We start from the raw sequence: 16,306 nt of genomic DNA on the forward strand, positions 1-16,306 counted from the left end.
TCTTTTGACGATGGGTGAGGTGTATTAATACGGTTTGTGAATATCAATGAATGAAAGAAGGGAGCTCGGTTTCTTTCTTTGCGCTTTCTTCCTGAAGATGAAGTTTCCTGCCAATTCTGGATGTATCCGAAGACATAAACCAGCATCTTCAGGAAACTGTGAGCTGTAAAGTCCAGCGAACAGCGACACTGTCCTGAATAATAAATAAGATTAAGCGAATTCGACTGTGTGTCAGAAAATAAACACACAAAATTTTCTTAGACTCTAGATAAAGGTGCTCTGGTAGTATAGGTTAATTGCATTTAGTTGTAGGCGCAAGATTTCTCGTATTACGCTACATTAGCCGAGAAAACTAAACCATATTACTTCACTCAAAGCTGAAGTTAACTACAGAATTCCGATTCAAGCATTGCTTATCAGGCCCTCGCAGTCATGGCGACTTATCGCTCTCTGAAATCGCAAAATGGATCCGCTCAGGCGGGAAAAAGCGTTGGGAAAATCCACGGATGACTGAAAAAAAATACACTCGGAGATTTCCCCGATAAAAAGATAGCAACAGACGATTGAAGATTCCTTCCCGTGCATTCCTAAGGGGAAATAGGGAGAAAAAAATGAGATACGGGATGTCTCCGGATTCCTTTATATAGGCCGACGCTGTTTCAAATTGTTACTGCTCTAGGTTCGTTTTTACGAGAAGCCATAGGAAGAGCACTGACAACGATGCATTACGTTCTCCTTTCATTGCTGGTGGTGGGTGCCCTTGGTGAGTCCCGAACATCACTTAGAAAATTATTGCATTAGTGATTACAAAATATCTGTCTCGGGAGATCTGCTTTCGAAAATATCCAATCGTTATAATTCAGTTTCCTCGATTGCAGCGATTCTGTAGAAGTCATGGCATAGCTAGGATAATAATACCCCACAGGTGTTTGCGTGGAGTATTTTATTTCAATTTTTCTATTTTACATTTTTGAATTTACTACTTAACCGATTTTTCTGATGAAGATACATCTTTGTGGGATTGTGCATCAATAGGATTGAAATTTGTGGCATAGTGCAATGAGATTTCCGATTTCTCGGATCTTTGCTAGTTCAGCCGTGCGTCCACTCATTGCCATTGCGCCGTGTTCAACCTTCAAAGCCCCTTCTTGAGACCGAACGAGAGTCCTGCTGGACGTTCGACTCCCCCTCACCCTCCACAGTCTGCTCAATGCTCATCCCCTCACTCCCACCATCCCCCAACCACCTGGACACCTGGTGGCCTCCCCACCTTCGAAACAAGGTCTATTAACATTTGTCCACACTATCCAAGGTGGAAATTTCACTGTTTTAGCTCTGGTATTTGAAATGTTTGAGTAATTCCTGTTGTAAGGCTCTTATTAATTTTTTAACTGACTATATTATCCAGTTCGTTGTCTTACAATTACTTTAAGAAAACTATTGAAATCACTCGTAAAAGTCACATTCCATCAATTCAACATAAATTCAAGTAATTTGTGTTTTTTCGACAACCAATGGAGTTCACATAAATGTAGAAGGTAAATAATGCTCTAAAAACGAAATCCAATTTAGCAATAATCAATTCGATTCTTCTCTACGTAGGGTTTCGTAAATGTGTGAGAGTCAGTGAACAAAGTGTCCCTCAATACATTAATCGTCACCAGTTGGAGTATTCAGAAACTTTTCTTTATCACGCTCCAGGTGGTGTGCCAAAGCTTCTCCGTCCTCGTTTCCATGGAAGAATTGTCGGAGGTGATACGGCGAAAATTGAGGACTACCCTTACCAGGTAATGTATCTCCAACTCTAACACTACGATACAAGCATAACTGATGGTATATTCATTTTTTCTCGAACAACGCTAAAGAATTTTCATGGAACTTATTATTAAATGAAATAGAAATGATAAATGAAGTTGAAGCGCTCAATCTTTCGGAAAATGTACTAGGGAAGTCAAATTAAAATCGAACACCCACCATAACACACAGTCCGCTAGAAGCTAGAAACTGGCTATTCACGTATCGAAATTGCCATCACTGTGGTAAGAGAATTGCATAGTGACAACTCAATGGCGCACGCTATTGTTGGGTTATGTACTTGTTGGTGCGCGGACTGGTTGATGTAGCGGGCGCCCCGGTTTTCATTTGACTGCCCCTCATGCATATATAATATATGAATTTGTTATGTGTGTGAATGGGGGTGCGATAGGACACTAACGATAAGTATGCACCTACTTTAATTATTATGCAAACATCGGCTCATCGTATTTTCAAAAACATTCGTTTCTTTAAAAATATCTTTTAAAACGTTATTACACCAATGGAAAAACAGTAAAACTGATAACTTATACATATTTCAGTATTGATTTTCCCTTTATCTCTGATTACTTTCATTACCTTCTTATATTATTAAGTCATACAATTCGGACTATTACTATGCTCTTTGAAATTAAGATAACATATTAAATTTTAATGTATAGTGAGTTTAAGTCAGCCCCCGCTATATGAGGAAACCTCGATCTTCCAGGCACATAACCCTATATCATCAATTTAAATATAAACACGGAACTCATTACATTTAATTGTTTTTTTTATCTGAAAGGAAAAAATATTAAATCATGCCAAAATTTAATTGCCGCTAACGCAAAATGTAACGGTCTCACACCTCGAAATCCTCGTAAACATCTGGATTAAGTCTAAATAGAAGACAGGTGATAGAATTCTGAAATCGTCACTAATGAAGAGAAAGTGTTGATTACGAGAGCAGCCATACATTTCTAAGGGACGAAGCGGTTCTTATTCCACTGATCCCTCTATCATCATATGTCGAGAAGAGAGTCTTTATTATGCGTCATATTGTTACATTAACCTAACATTGATTCAACTCCTTTTTACAGCTTGTCCTTCGTCGTAATGACTATTTTGAGTGCGGTGCTTCTATCCTCAGCGAGAACTACGCCGTAACAGCCGCTCACTGCACTGATGGGTAGGTGGTATGACGATTCTATATTTTTATTTAACCTCATTTTTCTGTTTGGAATCGGCAAACTTTCCGACTAAACTTGTTCCCTATGACCTTAAAATTCCTCTTTTCCTAAAATAATGTCTTGAAAAAAATTTCTATAATTTCGATGCATCTGCATTAATCGTAATCGTAAATGCAAACACATTACATGTGAGTGTGCAAAATAATAACATGAAACATTTCCAAATAAAAATTTAAAAAGATTTTTAAAAACCCTGTACATTTTGTACATCTGGTTTAGTTAATTTCTCAGTATCAAATTTTCCTTCGCATGAGAAAAATCACTGCGGAAGAGAGCAGTAAGAAATGACTCTCTTCCAAAATCCTTCATTCGTTAAAATTCTTCCCTCAGAGCAAGCGCCGAAGAACTGTCAGTGAGAGCCGGCAGCTCATTCGTAGACAGCGACGGAACAATCCATCAAGTCACAAGGATCCATCAGCATCCTGGCTTCGACATCAACGTTCTAGATGGTGACATTTCTCTATTGGAGGTAAATTGACATCAATATCGTCTAGAGACATTGCATAATTCGACATATTTTAAATATCCACTCGAAATGATGTAAACACTAGTGCCTAAATATATTTAGTTGGGTAGGTTTAGAGTTACGGTAATAATAATAATTTTAAATGCGTTATAATTAACTATTTTCACTTTACCATAAGTTAATTACTACCAAAGGTATCATTTGATAAACGTGTATGTATGCCATCATACGGTCTTACGATAAGTGTAAGTAATAAGCACTGAATGGAAAAAGAAAGGGATCGTTAAAACAACCAAAGATTTCTCTCAACATATCATTCCTTAGGGAAATGTTCATTTTGCTTCAGGAAATAGTCCCATAAAATGACATCACGAAGCATTGAACATTCAATGATGTTTTCACGCAATTTTATGAGTAATTCTTCCATTATTCCTTCCATGAGATGATTACTTGATTGCAGTGCAATGATTATTACCTGGTAAAAGGCTTATTTCCTCATCAACTATTAGTTCTGATATTTTAAATTCTTCTAAATCTGCTTATGTCTTTGACTTTTTGCCCTTCTTGCAATGAATTATTTTATTTATATGTATTTTCTTGCAAAAATGACCATTGTGTGTCTATGGTTCCAATCAATCAAGTACGTCGCTACTCACATTCTTCTTCAAACCTTAAGTATACCTAAATATATTTTCCAATTTGCCATTATTTCTTGTTTCTCTACAATAACATAGAATACACACTGTCAAAGTTATATTTTAGAAATACTCAGGTTTCTTGGATCAGAAATAACTTATTGAAAATTATTATAATAGCCATAAGGTATCATTAGGTATACGTGCATATCAAATGATACCTTATGTATATCTATAAAAGATACCTTGAACAATATACGTGTATATCGTTTAAGGTATCTTTTGGATGGAGATCGACTGAGCAATGCTATAGAGCAATATATTTATTTGCCTCTCCCAACAGAACACTACCTGGCATCCAACACTAAAATAAATCTTTCATCAATCCCGAATACTTCTTTCCTCCTCCCTTCATTCCGTCCTACATCCCCATCCTATTCCTACTCCTAATTGCTTGTCTAACGTTCTCCCCTCCATCACAGTCTTTAACAATCCATCGCCAATCAAAACACTCTGAATCCATCTTTCCTGAATGCATTCTTGATATTTCACCTAATAAGCCTCTACCCTCCACCACCACGCTTGATATTTCCTCGATTGTTTTCTTTTTCGTCCATTTATTGCTTTCCACCTTCTTCAAACTCACAGCTCTTAAGCCGTACGAATCCACGCTCCACATCAAAATTTTAATGTGTCTTTTCTTAACACCCTTACCCAACGTCTCTACCATTAGGTTCCTCCTTGCGACGGCTTCTTTGCCTAATGAAATCCTTCTTCCTGTGCTTCCACTACTTTGTCCATTTTGATTCAAACACTTCCGAGATACATAGACTGATCCACCTTTTCTAGTTTGTGACCTCCAATTTTAATGTTTAATTCATCTTAGTATGCACACCAAAAAATTACTTTGCATCATAATAAAATATGTCGTCAGTTTCATTTAGTCCCGATTTGTCCAAATCTTTTGGTCAATATTACTTAGAAATGAAAAATGTAACATGGCCTAAACCTCTATCCCAAAAAATATCTTATTTGAATAAATGATAATTGTTTCACCACTGAAAAGGTCTCGATGATAACGTGCTTCATTTTAATGATGATTAATGGGATCAGATATTTTGTGTATTATTAGCAATTTTAAATAAATACCAATGTATGAATACGTATTTGCAATGTCGATGCCTTTGGCTGAGCCAACCATAAATTTATCGTTGGACAAGTATGAATTCATGAATGCTAGATATTTAAGCTTAGTTACACTACTCTTTCGCAAATTATTCATATTTAATAACTATTGACTATTTTTTTCATTATTTAGGTGAATCCACCCTTTACATTAGGCAGTGGTGTTCAGCCAATTGCACTCCCTGATTCAGACATGAAGGTGCCCGTTGGATCAAGTGCTGATGTTTCTGGTTGGGGAACCACCACTGTAAGTTCTGCAATGAATTTATTTACGAATAAAATTTATATAATTATAATGCACTTCGTTAACGCACCACAAGGCTCTGATAAAGTTTAAATAAAATTTGTCATGGAGGATAGCCTGCGCGTATATATAGAGACCAAATGCTTATAAGACCTTTCTTTAAGGCTACAAGGCACCTAATTGGCCAAATAATTTGTTTCCTTCGATTTTGGGGAGTAAGCCGAACTTATAAGTTAATTTTTAAACAAAATATTTAAGAACGATTATTTAGACCTGATGGGTAAAGAAAATATTCGAATTTCAGATAGAAAAATACATATAAACTACTATAATATAAAAATATGTCCAAAGGAAAATCTCAAAGGATTCTCCCAAAAAATTTATTATTATTGACTATCGAAATTGCGCCAATTATAGGAGGGTGGTAGCCTACCTGAACAACTGCGTCACGTCGTCGTCCAAATTGCCGACCAGGAAGAGTGCAACAATGCTTACGGTTCCATTACCGATAACATGATCTGTGCCGGTGCTCCAGGAAAGGACTCCTGCCAAGTGAGTACAGTTTGATTATTTTCTCAAATGCATCCAGTATATGGAAAGTGCGCGAATCTGTGTATGCGTACGTACCCGAGAAACAGACAGAGAGGGGGTATTCGAGTAACCCTGTAAGGTTCGAATGTATTCTGCACAGAATATCTCGTAGAATACATCTTGAACAAACTCCTAACTATGGTTAATGTATAGCCTTCAACGTTTAGCGGCTTCGGGCATCTTTCATCCATTCCATGATTAATACTGTGGTTGATGTGGGCATTTTGCAGCGGGTGTCAGTCTTGACATTGTTTCCTAATGATGAAGCACCGAAATATCCACTGATGAAATACTGTTGTCTCCAAGACTTGGTCTCTGTAATAAAAATATCTCAATTACATGAACCATTGAAACAAAGAAGGGAGTTCAATGCACATTCCATATCGTTCCGAAACTGACCATATTCAAGTCATCAAAATAAATGAAAGACATTCAAGTTATCAGTTACAACCCGTCTGCCACCTCCTGCCACACACCCTATTGGTGATTGGAAGGGCACTAAATAAATACAAAAAATCAATTCCAAAAATAACATTACTTTTAAGAAATGGGCCAACCAACCATAAAACTCTTTATTAATGAAAAGCAGTTGTAACCATTTTGGAATTTTTGGTCGGGATTGGCGGAGAATCACCTTCAAGGTGTGTTATATTTGAGGTCTTTAGGTATGAAACTTAAACTATCATTTCATTTTACAATAACCTTTAAGTTGTATGAATCGTATAAGCGAAAAATTTATTGCATGGTATTTTCTTTTGCCTAAGTCTACTAAGTGATGACAACCCTTTGATTTAAAATTTTCGGCAATACCTTTGCTCAAGCACCGATTATTTTTTATGTATCTAATGAGTTGCTTGAACGTCACCCTCCAACATATGTATATATAATTTATTTTATTTTTATTTATGTTTTAGTACAATGCAAGCCACCACTAGGATGTGTGGCATGGGGTGAATACCCACCAGACTAATTCTGACTTGATTATTTTTACCCCTACCTTGGTTGGACAACGTTATTCTGAGCCCTCATTGTTCGTGGAAAAAATGATATCTTAAATCTATTGTTTACACTTAGTATCTCTATTTTTATTGACATTATCTTGCCAACCGAAGTACGATGGGGGAAACAATACATTTTCAACATAATTGCTAAAGAGATATCCTTTGCATTAATGCAAGAGATTAAATGTATAATTTAAACTTCGTTTCGTGGTTGATTCCCAGTTTAGCTTCTCTAATACTTTTGATACGCTATCAAATTTATAATAACAATACTTTACAAATCTGGTTCCTCTAGGATGTACGCGATCCAATTCAGCAACCAATCCAATTTCGTGAGGATACCATATATTATAGCAGCATATTCTAATTGAGGCCTTACGAGCGAAAGATAACATTCCGATATCATATTTTCATCACATTTCACCAACACTCTTCCAATAAATCCGAATTTTTTTTAGCTTGTCCACATATTCCATGTATGCTTCACACTCAGGAAAGGTCGTGATCACTCACGGGTAATTCCTAAGTATTTGATCGAGGGTACACATTCCATTACGGAGTTCCCGATGCAGTGAATACTGCCGAAGTCACAGATATTACTAATACTCTTCCGCGTGTATTAATTTTACTTGAATGTTTAAAAATATCCAACTGACAGTTGCTAGCTCTTTTTTCCAAATGCGAATTCGTGAATTCGTCTAATAAACCCATGGCAACAACCATTCGGAGACTCTCACTGCTAATTGGTAGTTAGGATGGCCATTTTTAGTACAATTCATCAGTCAGGGTGTATATCATCTTTTGTCTTCTATTAAAACTGCATGTAAAATATAAATTTACACCCGAATGAAAATATAGACTGGGATCGTGTTTTTGTTGGATGTATCATTGAGGGAAACTTACTCGGATGTGTGTCCTAATTACTCGAGTGGAGTACTATTATTCTTAATCTGATCTTTAACCCAGTCAATAATGCGCGTTTTCTCTTCCACCCACAGGGAGATTCTGGCGGCCCACTCGTCGAGGACGGGAAGCTCGTCGGCATCGTGTCTTTCGGCTATGGGTGCGCTGAGCCTGGTTACCCAGGAGTCTACACCCGCGTGACCGCACTCCGAGACTGGATCAAACAAGAAGCTGGTTTATAACAACATTTACTGAAGCAGAACTATCGTTTATTCGTATTCCGGTGTTTTCTTCATCTAAAATTTGCATGCATTAATCTTTTGATTTAAATTACGCCGGCTTCAGCGATGGCGGTGTAACTTCCTCGTCAGGTAACCCAGAAATCGTTCCGGGTTCATTTCGCACCAAGGGGATTCTCCCCTTGGCGGGAAACATAATATTGTTCCAAAATAAAAAAATGTGCATAAATATCAGTTAAATTGTTTCAATTCCCATGGTACATCGATAAAACAACGTTTGAAAAGAATCAAAGAAATATAAAACCTACTATTTATGAATTGAATGAAATACTAAACTATTGTTTGTTTATTCAGAAAATTTTACGATTGTATATTCTTCTTTAGAAAAAGGACAAAAAATAAAGGCTGTCAAAAAATAAATGAATGTATGATGTTATAAATTATTCTACCCACCTTCCAAAAATGTTATTCATCAAGAACCATCTTTGGTCCTCATCCATTATCTACCATACTGATTTGCTAATGTACCCAACAATGATTGAAAAGCTTCGGCTGACTGGTAACGAAAGGTTGATTGGTCTCAAACAACTAATTTTATGAATACCCCACCGACTTTAATTCCTATCTCCAGTTATTCCCATGGCACCATTTCCATGTCCTCCACTTAATGCTGAAAAGTACTGGTGATGATGAGCACCCCTATCTAACCCCTTTTTCTAACTCAACCGATCCCGACTCTCCATCCGTCGCTGGCACGCGAGCAGTATGAAACATGTATACAGGTTGTAGGTTGCGGCTAATCCGCCCATCATTCCAATTCATTCCGATTTTCTTCAATATATTCATAAATTTTATCCAATTCACTCTATAGAACGCCTTCTAGAAATACACGCATGAAAAAAATACATCCTGATTGTATTCTATGTTCCCTATTATTAAAACTCACATGTACAGATAGACACATGTCAAGTGGCACACAAGTCCCAAGTATTACAATCAAACTTGCCTTAGAAAAATAGCATGACATCTCAAATCCAATCAATATCACAAATAATAAATAAAATCAGTCAAAAAAATACACTTAAAGGAAACTTCCAAACACCTATCTCTAACAAAAAAAGGAAAATCCCCATCTCATTAAGATCAGTTTTCCAATCAACAAGAAATGACATCACAAGCACCTATTTCCTTACCGAATCCAAACTGATTATCCACTTAGTAATCACTTGCCTTCCTCTCAATCCTCTTATCTAAATGATCACATATAAGGCGGGAGAATTCAAACTTATAGTTCTGTATTCCATACATACGGTTGCCTTAAATGGGAACCAACACTGATCTACCGACATATTTCGAAAAAACTGTTCCCTTAATATTCTTTGACATAGCCCATAAAAACTCCTTCCTTGTTTTCCTAAATCTTGTTAAGCGGGAAATGTATCTATTCCCACAAACATTGATTTCCCTTAATTTCCTTTCTGCATAGGTGTCAGGTATTCTTGCGCCTCAGCTGTCCCCATCTACGTGGTACTCTCTCTCTGTCTTAACTTACTACCCCAACATCTGAATCCAAAATGTCCTCTTCGCCCAAAAGCACATTTCCATCTTTCTTGGTTCAAAAAATAAATTTTTTGCCCTTTTCAAAATGCAGGTCATTCTGCCCTCCTTGTATTGTAACGGTTTTTCCCTCCATATTCCCATACCTTTCTGTCGAGCGCGCCTATTTCTCTCTTCCATCATTAACTCTCCACATTCTTGCACTGCGTCGTCCACCACGCTGCTTACCACCCTTTATTAATTTCCCTTCTCACTTTATTATTTATCTCTTTGTAATTCGTTCTACCTAATTCCGTATTCACAGCCATCCATTTTTTTCACGACTATTTTCGTAATTATTGAAATTTCACCCTACTTGGAGTACAACTTCCCCAATACTAAGCGCAACGGTGTGTGAAATTCACACGTCAAGATAAGAGGGCCAGATCCTTTCCCTGGGTCACCAATGGTTTCTCAGGAAGATGTAGCACCCGGATAATCCAATAGCTTGGGTGAAGCTGAGGGTGTTCAGAGGCGTGCCCGGGAATCGAACTCGGGACCTCCAATCAGCAGTCCAACCCTGTACCCACTGCAATGCCAGTAATCAATGATTTTTTCAATGGATCCCCAATGGTCGTTAGTAATTAGATTAACGATGAAGTTTTAAACATGACAGGAGACGTAAGGAAATTGCTAGGTTAAATCGGATGAAATCAAAAAAAAAGGCGGGAGGAGAGATATTAGAATACTGAAGGTCGAAATAACGTAGAAGGGAGATAGTAAGTTGAGAGGGAAACGGAACGGAAGAGAATAGGTTTATTGGGTGGCATGATGGAAGGAAAGGGACTGGAAGAACTGATTAATAAAATAAACATAAAAAAATGTAGGTCCAAAAAGACCAAGTCCGTGCGACACGTTATGCAAATTAATTGCCGGGGACTGTCCAGATTCAAATTGAATAAGTATGAGGGACATTTTACAAGTAAAGAGACAAATCCTCTCTTTGAAACTGTGCAATTAATCTTTGCCATTTTTTCAGGGATGTTAGTTGACAATCTTTGAATGAGCTCTGGTTAGCTGTTCGATTATTTTATGTCGACATAATCTCAAAATCTTCAGTTCATCAAGACAAGTCCACTAGAAGATTATACATTAGCAGCACTCTGTCATCAGATTTTTAGTCGTAGGTGTGAAACCAAGTGGTATACTTTCAAGAATATTGATACCTTTCGGGAAAAGTTGTATAAACTGTGCGAATGTTTATGAATGGGTTGGTCGGTTTAAAAGTGGCCGAACAAGTGTGGGTGATGAACCCATGAGACCAGTCGAAGTTTATGATCCCTCGTCGGAATCGAAGATCGATGGACTCATTCCCGATATCAGAAGAATTACGGTTGAAATGATAGCTAGGGAATTTTAAGTTAGTGTTGGAATATCACAATATCGATCGCAACCATTAAAATACAGAAAATTGTGTTCCAGATAGATTCCCAGGATGGCAGTTTACTGATGCTCATTAAGAATCGAAACTTTCCATCAGTCAAGACTTAAAAAAACGATGTTTGATTACAGGAGACCCTTTTTTTGAAAGAATAGATACTAGCGACGAGGTCTGGATCCATCAATACGATCCTGAGACTAAAAGACAGAGTGTGGAGTGGAAACACACCAGCTCTCCCTTTCGCAAAAAATTCAAGTCTCAACCCAACGCGGGGAAAGTGATACTGCCCATATTTTGGGATTCACAGGGTCAAGTCTCCTGCAAATTCCTTCAAGATCAGCGAACTATCTGCAAGCCAGTACTACCCTTTTATGCTGGAAGGCAAACTTAAACTAGCTATGAGGAACAAACGCCGTGGACTCTTGGCAAAAGGAGTAATTTGTCCACATGGCAACGCCCACCTCCATACGGCCCAGCTGACGCGTGATAAGCAAAAATAATTAGATTGGGAGGTCTTAACTTATCTCACGCTGAGTTCAGACCTTGTTCCATCTGATTTCTACCAGTTTGGACCACTCAAAGACGTCTTAGATGGAAAAAGATTTTCCAACAACGAGGAAGTCAATGAAGCGGCGCAAAGGTGACTTCGGGGCCGAACGAAAGAATTCTTTATTAAGGAAATAGGAAGCTACAAGATTGATGGGACAAGTGCATAAATGTTTGGGGCGATTATGACGAAAAATCTCTAATTTCGTAAGAATCCAATAAACCGTTTTTGACTCATAGCCATTGGTCTCTTTGATTTTTGAATGACCCTCCTAGATTACCACCACACCTAAATTTCTGTAGAATATTCTTAATAAAATCTAGTTAACTCTAGACTCACGTTTCCTCTACTTCCTCCATAAACTTTCATTGCTTTTCACAAATGTTAGTTTTCCGAGGTGGAACCGTATGTCCTGCTTTCCCCAATTTAGCACCGATTTTACGATGATTTCTAAGTACAGGTTTATTATTAAGCAACTTTCTTTTTAAAGAAGCCTTGCAGAAGATTGCTGGTCACTTCATCAATTCCCCTTCATAACTTTATGACTGCTCATTTTTCTGTATTTAATTTTAGACTCCATTCGCTCAACAATTTGGAATTCTCTATGAATCACCTGAAAGCAACTTTCATCTAATACTATTTTTAGTCACTGTACTATTCATGAATTTAGTGTAAATTATCTGATATTATTAAACGTTTAATATGGATTGTTTTTTCTCTATAAATTCCTATGTCGTCTCGTCTACTTTTGTTTTTTTTTATTTTCAATCTCAATCATTTACATTCACAAGGACTCGACTTTGATTTTTCTTAGCAGCATACATTTGGCCATATCTCTGAGCGCCTTGATGAAATCCTAGTTGTGGACATTAAAATCTTTGTTTCCACCGAGGGGTACTTTTTCATCACGTACGTATCAAACAGCTCTGCCAAGTTATTGCTCAATGTTTCTAGTTTCCTTCGTCCAATAATTTCAGGCACTAGGCCTTGTTCCACATATATATCTGTAGACACAGTAATTCGATGTTTTCCTTTAGTTTCCTCTTCAATCATAACATTCCTACCCGTGCCTATCAGGTTATGACATCGTTTTTCATATTCTCCGGTGTCAACTTATTTATAGAATTCTGGAGTTTTTCTTTTCAATGTTTTCGTTGATATCTTTTTCAACTCTCGTACGGAACGTACGATTTTTACATCATTCCTACTTTCAACGACGTTAGGCATTTCCTTTCTCCCCTTATTATTTATTCAATTTAATTAATACTAATTATTATAAATACTAGCTAATCTATGACCGCAGCAAATTTATCTGTTGTTGATTTTTCTCTTAGGGTTTTCGTGTGCCATATAAGTAGATTCCGTGTGTGTGGATTTGTTAAACAACTTTTATTTGCAGCCAAATTATTAAAGCTGTGCTTAGTATTTTTTGATTTAGGGCAAAATTTTCCTTTAATTTATAAAGAAGTATTGCTCCTGAGCTATTGAAGTACTGGTCGTGGTTTATAAAACTCCTCTTTTGGTATACCTACTGTTTTTCTTTAATTTTGCTGTCCACTCATTGAAGACACTTTTTGAAAATTTAATTTGATGACATGAATTATTTCAAACACATGATTATTTAGCGTAAAAATGTATAGATTGCATTCTGTTGATACAAAAAATACAAATCCTGAAGACAGTTCAAAGGAAAGTCATCCATACGTCTCCATTTAAATTTTTGCCTGCAAATGAAAAATTTGCAGGCAAAAAAACTATATTTCATATGGTTTTTATTACCCCTCGCCTTAAACTACCATCTTGACTTGATGGAGAGGCTTATGAGTTCTGCGTAAATTCCTCTCAGGTCCTCCACCGGGTTATATCGTCCAGGCCGAGATGGGCGATATAACCCGGTGGAGGACCCGAGAGGAATTTACGCTTATGAGTTCTAATGGGCCCTAGAGCAGTACTGATAGAATCAATGCTAATTGCTCCTAGGGGTATCACCCATAGGTCGAAAGACTGTCCTCGCAGTGTTTGTTCCCCAGTGAGGCGCCTGCAATGGTATCTGACCCAAGTAGGGCGGCCATTTGAATGATGGAATCACAATAAATACACTATAGAGGAAGGTAACGGGCTACCAACTCAATTATTTAACCCAAGAATGCAATGATGGAAGCTATGAACACAATGAGTCCTGGCAACTACGAGACTCGACCCAATAGGTCATGCGTCGTGCCCGGCAGCGGGAGAGGCAAGGCTACGTCGTCGAACGAAATACTTGCAAGGCCAAATCGAAGGGAACAGCTCAGAAAAAACAGAAGATGACCGAGGCAGTTAAAACAGGGACATGGAATTTTAGGATGATGGAGATGGCAGGAGCATTTGATAATATAAAGCGAGAGATGGAGCGAGGAATCGTAGCTGTTATAGCGCAGTGCGATGCCAGATAGAAGCATTGCGGTGATCATTTGAGTTCAATTGGTAATTCAAATGACTATAGTTACTATTGAGTAATTTGTATCAGAGGAGAAGAGTACCATCAAGGGGTGGCAATAGAATTGAATTAAAAGAAAAAGAGAATCGTACTCAACATAGAACAGGCGAGAGAAAATATTAATAAAAGGAAATAAAGCTGAACCAAGTCATTTTTCAGGTTGGCATGCTAACAAGTAATCATAGGTAGAGGGAAATAGACAGGGTATACGAACATTAAAAACGAATAGTAAAGAATAGTTGCCTGAAGGAAACATTTGATAATCATGGGGATTAGAAAGTGGTGGTGGGCCAAGGGAGAGATGGAAGTTATGTAGGCTAATCCTGTTCGCGAACAAGGGATGATCACGGGGACTGAGCAAATACAGTTCAGCTAGAGACAGGGATTAATTATAAAGAGTGCTGATAACGGATTGACAACTTTGATTTTCTTCAATAAATGAGCAAAATACAAAAGTAAACGATCCGTAAAGTTAAAAACTGCCCCAAATGTATTACAGGATTGTGACAACATTGTCCTTTTGCACAGATTTGATTGATCACTGACCACAATTTTTTTGTTTGCAATTCATTCATCCATCTCAACGTATTCTTCGAGCGAAATTCATTTGAAACTTTGAAAAGTTTTTGAATACAACAAGAAATTGATACTCAAACGTAAAAATATGGGAAAGCGATTTGTGAAATCTATGGAGAGATTCATCTTTTTTGTTCATTCTCGTCTCAAATCTTCAGAGAGTGAGCGCAAGCATTAAAGCAAGATTAGGGCTATTATAAAGATATCCATGAGATTGCATTTGCGAACTCGGAGAAACAATCCAATGCCAGAGTTTCATCCGTAATTCAAATTACTATAGTTAATAATACGAGTGTTGGTTAGCTAGGTGAGGGTAGAGCTCACCTAGTACCAATTCCAACGGCGTGTGAAAAGTTGAATATAAGCTGACAAAAAATTTGGTGATAGCTCATCGAAAGTGGAAATCAAGAGCACGTTTTTCTTCAATATAATTCAAGAAAACAATAAACAAAGAGAGCAAAATATTTGAAAATAAATGTTTATCCCGACAGCCTTCTTCCTTAATCTTTTCATGGCTGGTACAAAATCACCTTCTGCAGCATAACCTTAACGTGGCTAGTTGGCAATCGTGAAGATATAAGCACAGTAGATTGTCAGAGGTCTATGATAAGAGTGCGATTATTGCAATACCGTAGAAAGCTAGGACTTAGAGGTGTTAGAAGCACCGAACCTTGAATATAGTGTCCCACGTATCAAAATACTCACATTGATAATCAGCTGAAGGACAAAGGAAAAAATTAAAGCCCAGCGATCCGAAAGGTAGGCACAGGGAAATGAGAGCGGCAACATACTGCTAAAGGATATTGGAAAGAAAAAATCTTAACACATGATCAAGAAATTGAATGTTTCAATCGTAGATTTGCAGAATATAAAAGTACAGGAATAAAAGGATAGCCTTAGTCGGGGTGCGTTGCTAACGTAAAAGTTCCAAATATTTTAATTTTAACTTGCAAAATGAGAACGACATTGCAGCATGCAAAGACTCTCTGTAAGGCAAGAAGCTAATGGCGGAATATCAATATTTTAAATCATCAGATCAGAGGGAGAACGATAAATTATTATGATTTCCACATTTTTCGGGCTGCGTCCGCGTATGTCGTTTAAATGTACAACAGTTTCGCCAGCTATCCTGCTGGCGTCCTCAGGTCAAGGATGAAAAGAAGCTTGTTGTCCCGTCTTATATAGGAAAAATCCGGCGCCAATACCGGGAAATTTCTTGGCCAATCAGGGAACGTCCTCATATTTGCGCGGAATTATTCGTTTCCACGCACTGTGGAGTGGATATCCATCCTCTCTGTTAAAATTTTTTGGCCTTTTAACGATTTCAATGGCCTCTCTGATTATTCTCTGGAAGTATTTTCCTTCTTTCGCTATTATTTTAGCGTCGTCGAAGAGAATAGAGTGTCCAGGTTCACTCCA

General features: G+C 37.5%; 1 protein-coding gene across 1 annotated transcript; it reads left to right on the forward strand.

The window, feature by feature from the left end:
- The first annotated feature begins 720 nt into the window (after positions 1-720).
- Positions 721-8,311, forward strand: LOC139696662 (trypsin-1-like). Its single transcript, XM_071595478.1, has 7 exons — positions 721-763; positions 1,702-1,787; positions 2,895-2,983; positions 3,375-3,513; positions 5,464-5,577; positions 5,992-6,126; positions 8,165-8,311. Exons 1-7 carry the CDS (start codon positions 721-723, stop codon positions 8,309-8,311), a joined length of 753 nt encoding a protein of 250 aa, XP_071451579.1.
- Positions 8,312-16,306: the final 7,995 nt, after the last annotated feature.

Source organism: Hetaerina americana, unplaced genomic scaffold, assembly GCF_022747635.1.
Source record: "Hetaerina americana unplaced genomic scaffold, ioHetAmer1.1.p SCAF_1, whole genome shotgun sequence".
In the NCBI taxonomy this organism is placed as follows: Eukaryota; Metazoa; Arthropoda; class Insecta; order Odonata; family Calopterygidae; genus Hetaerina; species Hetaerina americana.

What these genes read in the sequence shown, in the direction of transcription:
- LOC139696662 (XM_071595478.1), top strand. Translation starts at nt 721, where the DNA reads ATGCATTACGTTCTCCTTTCATTGCTGGTGGTGGGTGCCCTTG. An exon ending in TTGAGGACTACCCTTACCAG is followed by an intron (nt 1,788 to 2,894) that starts GTAATGTATCTC and finishes TCCTTTTTACAG; the next exon opens with CTTGTCCTTCGTCGTAATGA. An exon ending in CAGGAAAGGACTCCTGCCAA is followed by an intron (nt 6,127 to 8,164) that starts GTGAGTACAGTT and finishes TTCCACCCACAG; the next exon opens with GGAGATTCTGGCGGCCCACT.